Genomic DNA, 17256 nt, shown 5'->3' with positions numbered 1-17256 from the left:
GCAGAATGCGGATATTACTGCAAAAGCTTAATTATGTCTACTACTACTCATAGGACCCGCTCCAGCTGTCTTTGTGTAAAGAGTATTTAACTAAGACATACAATCATACATAAATGACAATTGGGAGCGCTCACACTAAGTGTTTTTTAATAAATGTAGGCGAGATAAGTCGATACAATTGACCCATCAACCAACGTCATTCTTCATTGAGTCAGCCCCTGTTCATTTGCTGTGTGCTTGGACTCTGCGCCAATTGCGATGCCGTAAATAGAACCTGCGAGGACTAATTAAGGATATTCGTTAAATATTTAATGTTCGCTTTAAGCCACCCCTTTATACCAAGCTTTACACCAAAAGATACTATTAGAAGTATTAGTGTTCTAATATAATCAAAGAAAATATAGAATGTTTGTTTAAATATTGAATGTTTTCGGTGGCCGAATGGCACAGGCACCTGCCGCGATAGCAGAGGACGCTGGTTTGATTCCAGCCTGGGATACCTTGCCTTGGTCACTTTTTCTTAGTACATATATGACATTTATTTCAGTTTATACCAAAAGATATCTTAGAGCAAGGCATCTTACGATATATTACATGTACTATACCTATATTTTAATAAATTATTAGATTATACGTAAGTACTATTTGACAGAGCCCTCGGGTGGATTTCATCACAAAAAATTTCACCATACAAAAAAATATTTTTTTTTAATGTTTAATTTAACACGATTCTAGCTGGGTAAAGTAATAGGGGGCTGTATATTGAGGATATTTATGGTATTTATACAATCATTTTTGGCTTATATTTGGAGTTATCGCTTTCGTTAAATAAAAACGCAAGATGGTGATGACAACCATGGTATGGTAATGACTCTTTTATAGACGGTAATGACACTGCATGTACGGTAATGACGATTTGGGAACTAATTTATATATGTATTAAAAACGTATTAAAAAAACAAAAACTTTTTTTAATTGTAAGGCTTTAGAACTTTAATAAACATTACAAATAACATGTTTTTGAACATAAGACTAGCTACATAAATTATTTTGAGAAAATTATAAAAAATACATTTTTTCATATAAATAAATATATAACAAGTATTTTTATTGTATAATTTTAAATAATTTATATTCCGAAATAGGCAATTTATGTATTCATTTATTTTTTTGGGTATTTTCAATGTTAAATCATATTAACAATATTTTGTACTCTTATTATCAGTTTAAACCCGCATCTTCTTTTATCTACTGCATAACTTGGTATTTATATCATATTATAAAATTGATGGCTTACCAATGAACATAATTGTTATGATATAATACTTTTTTTTTTGATAATTTGATTCATTGCATAAGTTTGTATTTTTGTTGTTTTATAAATTAACTTTAAAAATAGCTATAATTATTTAAATTCATATACCGGGTGTGGCCTGTAACATGAGCAAAAAATTAAACTGTAGGCTGCAGGGCCGGATTAAGCATGCCGGGGCCCCTAGGCAGTGCGAGGCTCGGGGCCCCCTACAGTCAATTCTGCACACAGCATATTCAGTACAGGGAAATAAGTTTGCGTTTTTAATTTCAATATTCCGGCGTCGGCCGAGCCGATCCAAATCGAACGATGTCTTTTTCGCTCTTATTGCGTGGACATAAAGCTTTATTCTATTGGTTTTTGCGGATTCCGCGTCGCGTCAAGTGTGGGGATAGCCCTTTAGGCTTAAGGCCAATTCCCAGTGGAATACCAAAGATGTGAGCTTCAGCGTCACTTTCCTACCTACTTCTAATGGCAAATTTTAAGCGAGGCTAAAGGCTAAGCTCAACTAGTGCCGCAAAGTTGATTTTCTCAATAGTTAATATTTTGCGAGACTGGACAGCGATTGTGCGACCATAAGACCAAACGCCGAGCCACATGATTAGAATCAACCTAATAATAAATAATTCCCATATCTTAAAATTACTTAAAATACTACTTGGAATTAAGTACTAGAGTTAGACCAAGATAAGCCGGCAACAATTTTGATAGCACTCGCAAAACGTCAAAACTTCTATGAAATTATGACGTATAAATAACAATCGAATTTAAACTGTAAATAACACTTACACTGCGTATGCTATCAAAATCATTGCGGACTTTTCTTGGTCAAATTCTATTCATTCACCAGTCAAGCTAACATGTAGATACAGGGTCAATTAAAGAACCAAAAATAATCGCGAGCGCAGCGAGCGCGAAATTTTTTGTTAACAATATCGCATATTGTGAAAGCGTGTTAAAAGGCCGGGTATCGATTTTCATCTGGGCCTAAAAGTCCGAAGTTCCCCAGTGAGGCGAGCTTTCATGCGAAGTCAAAGCCGTGCTTCATCAGGCTTTAGGATAAACAGTTGAGTACAGACACGAACCAATGTCCATTGTATTAAAAAGCGAGACCAAAGGCTAAGCTGAAGTAGAGGAGATGTGGAACACAAACCAATGGTAAATTTAGGTAAAAAGCGAGGCTGGTCGAGCATTCCTATGAAAAACTGGGGACACTTTCGTCTTCTTTATTTTTCTTTGTTTTAATTAATAGTCCTCGTGATTCTGATCCTCGTGTTCGAAAAAAAGTGAACCATTTATCCTGAAAACCCCTATTATTACAACTTTACAACAGTACCGTAAACTGTAACGTATTGCTTCAATTTTATTACAGTATTTCATTAATTTAAAGAATGCATCGAAAAAAAACAATAACAAAGCATACTCATTATTATAAGAATAAAAAATTTAGTCATGAATTTTGACCCTATGGAACAAAATTTTATTTGGTGTGCGCTGAGCCGCCGGGGCCCCCTAGCCGAGGCGGGGCCCCTAGGCAGTTGCCTACTTTGACTTAGGGTTAATCCGGCCCTGGTAGGCTGTACTCCTCATACTGACCAACATTTGTTCAGCGACTTTTAAAAATAACTTGTGGTTTGATTTTTCATACACTTTAAAGTTTATTCTAAGACGCAATGTATTGCGAATTTTGTTATGTTTAAGGCGTGACAAGCAACGTCAATCACAATGATATGGCGTGGCGATGGCGTCCATTGAAAATAATATTTATTTTGTATGAAAAATAGGGAGTGTAAATACTTCATAATTTTTAAAAGTTGTAGAACAAAAGTGTCACCGTTTGAGGAGTACAATCTACGTTTTAATTATTTGCTCGTGTTACAGGCCACACCGTGTATATATATATATATATATATATGTTGTTTAATAGCTAAACATGAATATATAATCAGTGTTTTATAAGTTGCAAGACCCCTACTTGTAATGCATGTCATAAGTTAAAAAATGTTAGGTATTGGGTCCGGTGACTACCCAATGGTATAATTATTAATTGCTGTAATTATATACATCAATTAATATAATATTATCAAAAAACATAAGGCCATCACGATAGAGAGCCAGCACCGTAGCATATGGTCGCTTAAAGCTTAATATATGTTGCTTGTTTAAATACTTTGTTTTAACACGACTGACATGCAATTACAGACTCTAAGTTGCACGATTTACATTATTAGATATAAGAAAAGAGGAAATAACATTTGTATGTTCTAAGTTCTAAGTGACCTAAATTTTGCCTACTTCAGTCAAAATGTTATTTAAAAACTAACCATCCTCTAGTGTGAAAGAAATAGTTATATCTTCTTCTACATTTATTGTACATTTATAAGGTAGACATTATATAGTGTTAGAAGACATAGAGAACGTTTTTCAAACATACAGCTTAATTTCATAATGAATTATAGCAAAATAACTAGAAAAGTTTCTGAGAACCGTCATCACCATACACATGAAATCATCACCGGTCGTCATTTTTTCCCGGTGATGATGGGTATGGTGTTGACGACTTGAGAGATTCTTGTTTTTATTTCTAGAATACGAATAATAGTAGTTAATGTCTATGCTACACAATGAACTTCATGTAGTTTGCCATTCATTTCAGTAATTATTTCTAATATATCATTTGTAACTTTTTTAAACCAAAGCATAACGGTGATGATGCTCTGTTGTGACAAACTACGTTTTACAAATTTGTTCGTAATATTTCTCACGATTCAATGATGTGACTTTATAGTGAAATCATTTTTGGCATTCTATATTAAAGTGAAAAATAGGGCAAGGACCTTTAGCGGTATTTCGTTGTTCATACACGGAGATAAGCTCACATTGACATTACCATGACGGTGTTGACGAATATTCGTGACAAAATTTTAAATATTTTTAAATGTACTTTCTCGGTGAAGGAATTATTGCATATTTTTTCATGTGTTAAACAACAACATGGAAAAGATATAAGTAAAAGAAAAATCGCAATCGTACGATAGGTATGCTATAATTTTCACTGCAAACAAAAAGGTTCAGATTTTTCCGGTAGACGGTGACGATTTTAGACACATAAAACATTTTATATAAAAAAAACTATTAAGTTATTGGAGATGGTAATTGAAGGAACATGAAGATAATAGTTCTTAAAAACATATAAAAAAGTTGCAACTCGCACAACCTACTAGTTTTTTTTATAAAGACCGAACCATAAGTTTTCGCAGGATTTTGAAATCCACCCCCTCACACGAAGCTATAATATATATCTTGGTATATTACGATATATTATAGCAAGGCATCTTACACATACCTTAACCCCTTAATGCATGTAATAAAAAATATTCGTTTAAATTTGAACTTTAATAGCTGTCAATAGATTTGAATATCATATCCGCCATATATGGCATTGTGTGCGGTAAAGGTTTAATATCTTGTAGGCGTTGTAGCTCGATATCTTTTGGTACAAACAAAAACGTCACTTTTGACACTGACATATCTAATCCATAAAGTTCGAATCGGGCCGAGAATGATTTAAGTCCGGGCCAGCAAAGAGAATTTAAGAGGGAGGTTCGGCAAGGTTGTTGATAAACGCGCGGGAAGGACGCGGCCGCGGGCCAAGGCCTCCACCTGCAGCCCGCGCTCCGCGCCCGCGCCTCGCGCCTCTCCACCCCACGCCTACTCCACATTATCGCTTTGTTCCTAACTCGCACTAACTACCCTCACGCTCGTCTCTACTGACACCTTTTGTGGGCATTCCAGGATAGATTTGCTAGTTATAGTTCTAACTTACAGTAGCGGCAAAAAATATTTCATACTTCTATTTTTTGCAGGCATTCACTGCGGGAAATTCATGAAATTAGACTATATATCATGTAAACAATGGTTGTATCATCATCACGACCATATGTGTATATACTTAACCTACTGCACGTGGCAACGTGGGCAACCACGTTAGCACAATGCGGATTGGGGATTTCACACACCCCAATTAATGTATACATATTATAAAACTTATAACTACCTATTGTATTTTTTATTTAAAAAAACACTCAAAATCGAATCTTAACAATAATAAAACCTAGATGGTTTGATTTTTCTGCCTCGTTAATTCTGGTTTAAAAATTAAATCACATTACTTTACAATTTAGTAGGTACCCACCGGTGGGTAGTGCTGCTCGCGCAGCAAAGTAGGCTGAAACGTAAGACATTCAAAATATATGTTATGTACGGTGTAACACCTTTTTAGGGTGAAGGATTCAGTCTACGCGACCTGGGCAAAAATGGGAGTCCTTGCGAGAAGCGAACGCGGGGTCGGCGGGGGGGGCGGGTGTTTCATTGAGAGCGGCGAATGAATGGGCGAGATGAGTCATCGGATCGATGCCGCGCGCCGCCTGCCCTCCCCCGCCCCGCGCGGCCCCCGCCTCGCACCCCTCCATCATCATGCAAACCTCCTGCCCCATGTCTCACGAGGATCCTAGGGCTATGACTGCAGAGCCCAAATTCGAATGTGAGGCCAGATTCCAAGACAATGATAACGTAAATGCCCCATTATTCGGCATTTTAAATTAGTTAATGCAGGAATTTCCAACACGGCAAGCAAGCAAGCGGTAGAAAGACGGCATCGGCAAGGGGGGTTCAGCACCTTGCATTAATTAATACCGTAGATTTTTTCTAAAATAGGTATATAATTTATTTAATTAACAAAAACATTATTATAAACATTATTTAATTAACAATAAACACATTATTTTTGCTTACCAGATTTATTGAAAACATAATTTAACATATTTTCCCTATAATAAAGTAAAGTTTTCGTTACCTTTTCTCTAAGTATTTTAATACTACTTCGTAACACGCAAATATATTATAGGTAGGTATATTGTATTATGTATATACCAATTAAAATATTGAGTTTTACAAAATAAAGGTATGTATCTGCTAACCGTGCAATATTATTAATAATAAAAACACGAAAGGTCACTAAGAACACAGAGAGTGGGCGAAAACCTTTATACTTACTTAGAAACTCTGCAACCTCCATTTGTCAGGAGCCTTTTTCGCTGTACCTGACAGGGGATGGATGGCCAACCGTAGTAAATTGCTGCCGGGAAATGTAGGGACGAAAGGAACTTGACGGTTGCAGAGAGTGGGCCAGAATTAGACACCCGCTATATAAAAAAGTATCGTTGTAAAGTGTCAAAATTGCCTCGACCCACGATTAGCAATAAATTGCCCGTATATGTAAAGTCGTATTTCCACGAGACGACACAAAAAACGTAGGTATTACGAAACTGGCTTTATGTGCCAATACGTTATTGGTTATTACTAATCATCATACTTAGATTAGAATACAGCTGTCAACACTTTCGTAAGGTATTTACTTTCTTCCTTCTTATACGAAATCTTTTTCGACGGAAACCTCGCTCAAATTCTGAACAAAACACTTTACATGTATCTATGTAGATAAGATATACAATAAAATACAAATATTCTTTAATGCTCACCAATATGAAAAACAACATGACAATAAACTAAACCAACCTAACCTAAATACCAGAGGATATTCTTATATAAATCGACTAAACCACGTATTACCTGAGAGCTTAAAAAACACCTATGATTCAGGTACAAATATTTCATCCCACAAATAAATGCCCTTACAGGGATTTTTGTATATCCATGTTTAGGTATATTTTTGCTCTCAAAACCTTTATGATGGAAAATAGATCAGTCCAGCTAGCTTTACAGTAGGAGAGGCCGGCACCTCACTGCTGCGCACGCTACATCCACGGCCCACGTTTTAATACAAACCGTGGGCAAGCCCACGGAATTTTGTATAGGAACGTGGGTCGTGTACATAGCGTGCGCAGCAGTGGCCGGCCGGCCTTAATGTCAGCCACTGCAAAACGTCGAGCGCGGTGCATTGTGCGACCAGCGTGTGACAGCGACGGGCACAACGGGGGCGGCATTAGCATCACAATGCCGGGAGTGTGCAGGAAACGCGGGGGAAGCCACGACTGGACGGCAGACGGCCCGCCTGGACCCTTTGTTCAGTAATTTAGCCCGGCTCTCCAAGACCGTACCTCTGTATTTCTTCATACTCTTCATTTACGCCAGAGGATACATTTTTCTTTAGTCACAAGGGGCATAATGGGAAAAAGAATGATAAGACGTAGGTAATCATGTTAAGTACCATTTAGTTACGTTCTCGAAAAGACGAAATAGTTAAATTATGAGTCGAAATAGCTGAGTGGATTTCATGGGTTCTAATTCTAGCATATTAGGTACGTAATACGTGATAATATAATGACTCTTAAATACTACACACTATAACCATGTCCCATTAGACATAATTCAACGACTCAACGGAGCCACGCCGTTTTGTTGCCTAAATAGTGTTTAGTTTTGTAAGTTTATAAAAATGCATATATATGTTAGTCTGTAAGGTATTTGTAATATGGGCCTTGATGCCTGATTTAAAATGTTAAATAAAAATAATAAATAAATAATAGCCGCGCGAACATATTCGTAGTATAGTATTCGTGGTATAGACATATTCGTAGTAATGCTAATCGGCTAATGGTCATGCCCACAATCAATAAGCATTAAACGTTGCTGCAATGATCGCAGCAGCGGTCGATAATCTCTTGATTCGGTGTGCAAAGAGAACTACAAGATTTCCCAAGCCAAGCGCCTACGTCAGGAGTTTATACGTAATTGTAAGACGTCAACCTTTTTTAGCTAAATATCCTACAAAAGAAACACTTGCAGCTATCTCTGTCACTGCATAGATTCATTGTTTTAGCGCTCACACGATCGGTACATTCGCCTGGAATTAACAACTCAACCCGCAGTAATTATTATTGCGCAGCTAACATTCTTTATTAGCCAACTACTTGTATAGGACCTAATTGGCTAGTTTGTATGCTTTATCAACTGCCTGTAGGACTTGGCCATCTAAGCATCACCAATCCATAATACTAGCGATTCGCTAACTCGATTGCTACCTATACATATTGAAAATGGTAGCGCTTGCCGATCGTATCGTAATGAATGGCAAAACGTCAATGAAACAAAAAGAATGAATGAAACAAGTCTTGAATAACGAGTGATCCACGAGTGAGCACTGATTGTTAGCACAGCTAGACTACTGCTACGACTCAGTGTACAATGGTCTTATTTCGCAATCATTACACAACACATGCGATTATTAGGCTCTGCGGTACAGCATTAGATTTGCTCTACGCTCTAATGAATGGACAGCATTGTTATGTGTATGTTAAACGAGAGTACATTGAAATTTCCATTTATGTAGCCTACGCGGTAACGTCATCATGGTTAAACATAATACGTTTTAGTTTTTCAAGTCACCTTGGGGTTTAATTTACGCCATTCACAACTAGCTGTGTACTTACATCTACTCCTCTGTATATTCCACGGTGGCTTCCGCTTCAGAGAACAATAAAATTAACAGTCGCTCCTTCTCATGTTCATTGCGGGTTACATTACACTTAGAATTATAGCTAAAAGCTAAAGCATTTCGCCCACCTTTTCATGTGAATCGCGCTTAAAATTAATTTACCCGGAACCCAGTTATTTTTCGTAGTCTTCGTTCCGTTGAGAAATTGAACTTATTTCCACGAAAATTCTCACTGAAAATGTTATATATAAGTGATAATATGAACTTTCTTATTAGAAAGTTGTTATTACAAGAGCGTGTTTTTTTGTAGCAGGGAGCAACATAATATCGATCGCGCGTTCTTTCAACTTAATTAATAAATCATGACTCATGACCATCGCGTTTTCTTTACTTCATCAAAGTAATATCTCATCCTTGTTGTATATCTCGCCCACTCGACCTAAAGAAATAACAATTTAACTCAAATGATAAATATTATTCTGATTAATTGCCAAGTCCAACAGCGGAACACTAAAACGACGATTGAGCGGTAGCACATTCTTAAATTACATAGCGACAGTCTTTGCGGCATGACGCTTCGTTAGTGAGAAGTTCATCTTGTACAGCATTTTTTTCATCGATGGTATTTTCTGACATGTCTAGTGTAGTCTTTCTGACACTAATGAGTGATCCCAAGACTCATTCAGCTGTACTTCAACAACCTTCTTATACTTCAAGAAAAGGTTATAGTGCTAATACAAAGCGGTGTTTCAGAAACACCCCAGCCATATAAGAAAGACTCCGTGTTTCTCTATATTAATAATGTGTAAAAAGGCGCATGAGTGGTCATCAGCACGCAATGGGAATGCGTCATGATGATATCAGATCGTTAACTTGTCGTCGTCAATCTTCCTATTGAGTTAATACTTGTGTTGTATAAAGTGCGATATACATACAATAGTTAGCGCGCTGTAATGGTGTCTATGTTGTTCGCAGGTGACTTCCCGGAGTTCCACCGTGCCTATCCGGAGTGGTGTAGCGAGGCGGGCGCCCAGCATGTGCCGCACCTGCCGCTCATGGGGCTGAGGTCAGTACACTACCTACACACTATACTCACCTGCAATCATATCTAGATTCTAAAATATCTGTCATGACTTTGTTGATAGAGCAGTTTGAAATGTGTAAGATATTTTTGTATTGCTGATGGTTCCAACCACATAAGTAGCTGCTGTTGTCATCCTTTTATTATTCGGATTTTTTTAAACAGACTTTAAAGAAAAGCAACTAAGGGTCGGTTGCACCAAACAGTTGTCACCGTTAAAGCGTTCGCAAAAAAATATTGTATAGGAAGTTTCGTAGATCTCTGCTGCGTGACGTTGATCAGTCTGTTAACTGTGGTTGGTGCAACTGGCCCTAATTATGTGCAGAAACTAAAAGATGAGAACTATCCAATAAGTGAATATTTGACTGAGCAATCAGTAGTCAATTAGTAATTTAGTTTGCCAAGGGCATTTTGTATGCTGGATTATCCATCCTGGATACCATTAGGAGCCAATTATGCCCTATCTAAGAAGTTCTAAACCTTATACCGGCAATTAACTCAGTATCAACTCATTTCTAGAACCGCTCGTTTGAAACACGCCGCGATGATTACATGATCTAGGAAAATCGCGCACGCGTGGGAATCCGATCTCGGCGCACGAGATGTTTTCCTTGATCGCCGAGAATCGGCGGAAAAAGCCGGCGGCCCGCCGATTCCGGTGCGACTGGCTTTCATAATAAGACCTCGTTGAGGAGCTCTATAATCGTATTCCATGGGAAACGGTGACATTCCACACCGCAGTTTCTAATGCGGTGCTTTTTTATAGGGACGGACGAGACCATTAAGTCAATTAATAAAAGCGAATAATATGCAAATAATGGCGGTTTCCTCGATAGCGCACATCCGCTATTTAACTCTAACTAGAAAACATAAATATTTCTAAAGAGAAGTCGTTTGAGACTGTGGGAGTTAGTTCTGTTATGTTGACTGAAGGGTAACCAGTCCTACGAAAGCGCCATTTCGGTTAGGTATTACATATGCGTGTCGTAATCAAGAAAACTGTTAACTCGCTGATTGTAGATTGGAAAAAGTCGTAGGTTTTTCACACCTACATCACACCACATATACCGCTGTGTACACCAAGTACAAAAACCTACACGGCGGAGACAATGTAGGTGCAACGTGATCGACAAACCTGTCCCCCTAGGTGACTAGGAGGTAAAAGTCAATTGCGTAAATGATACGTAATTCATGTTTTATAATAGTAATTAAATACAGTAGGCGCTCGGTAATCCGGCACCTGAAAATTCCCCTCTATGTCGGATTGTTGGAACTGCTGAAAGATTGGATTTGTATGGGAAATAAAAGCTTTATATAGAGAATAAATTCTACCGTGATCCGGCGTTCGGCGGTGCTCTACCGGATAGATATAGAGCGGGTCACCTGAGTCGCTAATTGTCGGATTACTGGACGTGCCGGATTGGCGAGCGCATGAATAACCGAGCGCCTACTGTAATATTGTGCTATTCGTGATCGCAGATCAGCTCTTTTTCAAATTCTCATTTTAGTTATGCATTGTGCACTATCGAAACTAGTGGAACTGTAACTGTGAGCGCACACGGTAATTGTAATATTACGTCTATAACTTAGTTGCGTTATTAATGTTAAAATATATTTAGTTTTGTTTTCGATATGTAACTAGCTTAGTCATTATAGAGAAAACAATAGAATTGTGTTTTCTACGTGAGATAAATGACGTCTTACTTGCATTCTCAATGCAGTCAGGTAATAAATAACGTAGGTACAGTGGCATTTACACGGCGACTAATTAGGTACAAATTATTTTACTACTCTTATTATGATCTGATGCCGGAAGATAAGGGATATCTCCCAGGTACTTAGAAGATGGTATATAATTGAACCTATATCGTGTGTGCACCGCATACGAGCCACGCAAAAACCGTTTAGACGACGCTTGCGCACTTACTCATACCCGCCACTTAGCGTAGCACTTAGCAATTTTATTTGCATTGAACACTCATATCAGTCATATCCTTTAGCAAACATCGGCTCGATGCCGAGATTCATTGAAAACACTTCAATGTCAAATATTCCGTTCTACTATTCCATTCATCATTCCGTGACTGTGCGCGGTGGTGTTTATTCAGTTGGAAACGTTTGAATGGCTCGCTTTGTATCGAATTATCAAAGACCTTCCGTCTTGCCAAATTAAGACATCGATTTTTCCTGAGATATCGGTCTGTTTTCTTTACTTCACGGACACTATCGTAACGGCCAATAAACAAAGTGTTTCGACATATTGCGAGAGTAATGAGGAGACATCGTACATTTTGAAGCAATTACGTGCAGCATAGTTCAATTAAAGGAATTGCTTAAAAACAATAGAGAAATGATCAATTAAGGTGCAAATTACTGTAATTAACTTTAATAATATCAGCTGGAATTGAGTACGTACGTCTACATCCCTTTAACGCTACAATACTGCACTGCATTGGATACAACATTTACGATGTCTGGTAATAAATGAGCTACCAGCGTTTAAATAAATATTTACAGCTATTATTCTTGTAATGATAGACGATCGGCTACTAGTTACTAGTGTACGCAATTGAAGCTAGATTAGAAAATTGAGAAAGAATTTAATCTTTGACCTTTTACAAAGACGACGATCACACGGCGATATCGAAGCGAGATGGCCGAGTTGACGCATTGCAGGCACCCGAGGCGGCTAATGGACCCATTCATCATAATGATCGAACCGTAGAAACCGCGTATCCATCTCATAATGTGTATTTCAATATCGACCTTACGTCGTGCAAAGAGAACTGAAACTTTCAACACAAGTCAAAGCGAGAAACGGTCTATTGAAAGTCGTGGAATGTTAAGATTCGTGAGTTAGGCGCGATCGACGCGGCCCGAGCGATTGTAGTTGGCCGCCTTGTAAGTTGGAGTACTTGTAGTGCATTGCATTCGCGGTGAAACCTAGTGTTACGCACGCTCTCAATGGGGAGCGGCTTCATTCATTCATGCAACGAACGCAGCCTGAGCTGGCCGAGGCCGGGGCGCGATTTAACATTTTAACATGATAATTTACATCACCAAATAGCACTATGGACTTCTTGGCCTGGAGGAATACAGTATCGTATTCTTCAGAATACTAACACCTAGCGATAATAACGCAGTAGATTTTTTTTCTGTACGTTACCATTATTGAAGAGCTATTTATTACTTTATCCAATTCGAAAAGGAAGGTTGCGATATAAATGAAGTTTAGACAGATACAAAAAATATATAAATATACATATATATACATTTCGTCGAGTGACTAATGCATGTTGTGTATTTCTACGAGCAAAAGAGCATGCGTCTACAATAAATATTAAACAGGTAGGTAATGTAAATATTATTTTGCGTCCTCTTTCTTGACGACGACAACGTATAGAAAGGGAATGAAGACGTGCTGGTCGTTGCACGTTCTGTGCACTGTGTTTGAACATGATGTTTGGACGTGTACATACGTATGCTCACCGCACCGCGCGTGCGCACCAACTTGCCCTGAGCAACAAGGCCGACCGCACTCCCGGCGCCGCGGCCTATAGCTGTGCACTGACAATAGATATTTTCCAATTCAATGTGTAGTGTACCCTCACCTAACTACACTCAGGCCCACTTGCACCATCCCACTAAGCCGGGGTTAAGCGATTAAACCGTTAACTCAGTTTCAAATTGTACTGGTAACCATGGTAACCCCAGGTTTAACCGGTTAACCCCGGCAGTACCGTCTTTACCATAAGGGCACACGGGGCCCCGTCCTCAGGGGGCCCCGAAGGACAGACAGTATCAGTATATTTGATTATACCCATGCTAAATAGAAGATCATAGTAGAAATATGTTAGTTGAATTAGCTTTCTTTACTTTCCAAAAGGGCCCCAAATTCTTATGTGCCCAGGGGCCCCAGCATTGAACCCCGGGTTAGTGGAATGGTGCAAGTGGGCCTAATACTACTTACATATACAACTCTTACAAATGACCAACTGTAATAATGGACAACATTTGTTTTGGTTAAAATGCTTCTCGTACAATACTGCAGTTTAATGTTACAATTATTAAAATAATTGTGTTATATTTGTATGGACCATTCCATCTCGTTTGCTAAAACTGAACTTGAATTCTTGGAATTGTTGATTGCTGAGATATTTATGCTGTTTAAAGTGCCTACTTAAATTTAGAGCAAAGTTCTAAAATTATTTACTTAAGTGGGTACTTTTAGAACTATTCTCTTAACCTAAGTTACAAATAAACGGATAACTTTTCGTATTTATAATAAAAACATCGTTTGAGTAACCCACTAACTGAACCGTAAATCTGATTAGAAACGGAATCTGCGCGAATCTACTTTATGTTGATGTTGAACCTAATTAGAGCTTTCCGTTGTGTTCCGCCCACGGGCTGCCGGCTCCTTTGGCGATAACATTTACGAACTAGGTATAAATAGGTAACAACATTGGAATATTTTATGGTCTAAATGTAATGACGCCTACGCGGGCCGCTCCGCCGCGCACCGCGCGGTTTCGCTGTCAGACTCTATATCGGTGCGTTGTGTATTGATGGTGAAGGAAACATCTATTTCAGTACACGAAACACATCCGCACGCGAAGCCTACGTGGGAGTTCCGCGCTGTCTCCTAACAACTCCCGTCCTCGAGGAATGCAACTTCGTTTATCATTTGATCGCTGACAAAGGACACAAAGCTCGTACGCGAGACCTTGGCGCGGCCTCCAGCCCGCGCGGGTAACCTTTTGAGCCGCGCGACCCTTGTAATATTCGAGTTGCGAATGGGCACCCTTATCAACTCGTGCTGACAAGTAATTACAAAATGAGATAGAAAACAAACTCAAATCAAAAGCGATTATCAAAAGTTTATCAATGTACATAAATTGAAAAAAAAAAACGAGGTGCTAGCTTATTTTGCTAAGAACATTTTCACATAAGGTATTTGATTTGAAGTCCATTATGGTGTGTCTCAGGTCCGAGTGACGCCGCGGGTGACGTCAACACTGACGTCGGCCTGCGTGAGTTCATTCACGCAAGAACCAAACCGCGTTCACGGCCAGATAAGCCAATCTCGAACCACTCCACCCCTACATTACCCGATCCGTGCCCGACTTACGTCAAACCACTAAAAGAAACAAATTTGAATAACACATTAATTACTCCGGCCGACACCTACCCGCAGGTATTTCCACTTCACCCAATTAGCTCGCCCAGTATATTTTATTGTATCACTTTGTGGAGAACTACATACACAGGCGATAGTAATGAATTATTACTTAAATGCGTTCTTCCGATAAACTAAACACTGACTCAACTTACTTACTCGTGTTCGCTGGTGCTTTCAACTGTGCCTGCTCGCGAATGCTTTTATTGGGACGAAGTTCTTTATCGGACGGTTGGCGGATGGGGGCTAAGCGAAAAAAAATGTAAGATTTTGCCGTCACAAGCCATACTATTGCGATATATGTAAGTGTCAAATTTTGGCATCACAAGCCATACTATTGCGATATATGTGTCAAATTTTGCCGTCACAGACCATACTATTGAGAAATATGTAATGAGACCAATCAGAATGAAAATGAGGATGAGGGTGACGGACACTGACACAATAGTACATTACGGTACAAGTGCGAAAAGTAGGAAATTCGCAACGAGTGCGATAAAGCCCTTCGGTCGTGTTTTAAATCGACACGACTTGCGAATTACCTTTTCGCGCGTGTATTGTACAACGTTTTACAGTAAGTACATACGGCCCTTTAAATGTTTGACATAGGCACGTATTGTCCTTAATCCCGCCCTATAGGGCGGTAAAGTAGGCATATGTACTGTAAATAACATAACATAACATAACGTAACGTAACATAACATCACAATGAGCATGACCACGTCAACAGCCTTTCTTAACTTCGTTCCAAGTAGTTCCAACCGAGTGTTCCACGACACTCGCCATTTTTTTTTGTTTTGTTTGCTCTCAAACATACGCCTGTGCGGCCTGCGTAAACGAGTAGCGAAATAATTTATTGTAAGTTTACAATTAAGTTGAGAATTAACTTTAAACCATATTAAGTAATAAACTAATCGATCGATCGAAGCGATCAATCTCTGCGGCCTCATTTCGTTTATTAATAGCCAAACGCAAACTTTACAATTTAAGTACATAGTAAGTATTTACCACTTGTCACTTTCTTTATTTTGTTTTTTTTTTCTTTAATTAGAATCGGGCAACAAGGCTCATGTTCTATAATATATACATGGCTGTACCAGGTGTAGTGTTTCGAGCCAAGAGGTACCCGAGACGCGAGGCTGTATCTCGTAAGAGCATCCTCTACATAGTCTACATCCACAGCTCGTCTATGTGTAGGTTATGTCCGACTAAGACACGTGAGCTACCTTAGGCGCGATTTATACATGAGCGTTCACAGTTATTAATTACGTATGTCGCTGTCACAAAAGTGAAGATTATAAAATATTTCAAAATTTTCGTCACATTGCCGAGAATCAGACTTGACTTACACATAGGTAGAGTCTGTGCGGAAAGAGAAGAGTCTATACCTATGTGTAAGTCGTGGAATGTATTGGGCATACATTCCACGAATCTTCTCTTTCCGCACAGAGTCTAAGCAGGTATATATGAGTTAATAAGAAAATTTCCAAAAAACCGGTGCACGCCGTATTACTTCTTTTGAAAAGATTTTTTTTTAGTTTTATTTAATGATCTATTTACTACAACGCCAAGTGATAGAGTTAGCCGTTAGGCCAGCCCGGCGGACGTAACCGCGGACGACCTCGACATACTTACTTGCACTATCTGCTATATTTCACGCCACCACGAATTAGACCATCCCGCCAGGTGTACCAATATCACTTCCCGTGGATGGTTTATTCTATGAAAATAGACTACTTCGCCCACTTTCTTCGTTGTTTTATTAAAGCCCTTTTCCGAATGATTGAAAATGTTTGGAGTTTTGTGGTTTAGCTTGAGAGCTTTTATGCATGATCCATTAAAATTCCGTGATCATAACTTGCATAGCAATATATATGAGAAAATAAACTGCTCGATTGAAACGGGTATATATCAAACTTAAGTTTAATTATCTTGCTTAATTGCAACTAGTTGACATCCCCCTCCAAGCTATCATTAATCTTACCTGTTTTATACATAATAAAAGCTCTTACAATAAATTACTCGAACGTTTACGAACTCGGGTAAGGCCGTAATTTCCATAAGACCACTACAATTTTTTATCATCCATCCTGCCATTCCTGCCTATAAAATAATAGAAACTCGTTTACGTACTAAATAAGGGAAATAAACTAGCAATGTCCAACATCAATTAAACCTTTTCATACCAGTCCATTTCTAAAATCCTACAACGATTATCGTATAAGATC

The 17256-nt window shown here is 38.6% G+C and overlaps 1 protein-coding gene across 2 annotated transcripts in view; it reads left to right on the top strand.

Moving 5' to 3' along the window:
* Positions 1-17256, top strand: part of LOC134793471 (dual specificity protein phosphatase Mpk3-like) — a 34216-nt gene that overhangs the window by 5026 nt on the left and 11934 nt on the right. For both annotated transcript variants that reach the window (XM_063765054.1, XM_063765055.1), the window contains exon 2: positions 9744-9834. In XM_063765054.1, the coding sequence (XP_063621124.1) occupies positions 9744-9834 (91 nt within the window). The remainder of the gene's footprint in view (positions 1-9743; positions 9835-17256) is intronic.

This window comes from Cydia splendana, chromosome 9 (genome assembly GCF_910591565.1).
Source record: "Cydia splendana chromosome 9, ilCydSple1.2, whole genome shotgun sequence".
Taxonomy (NCBI): domain Eukaryota; kingdom Metazoa; phylum Arthropoda; class Insecta; order Lepidoptera; family Tortricidae; genus Cydia; species Cydia splendana.
Note: the sequence above shows the minus strand (reverse complement) of the source record. Positions and strands in the feature narration are given on the sequence as shown.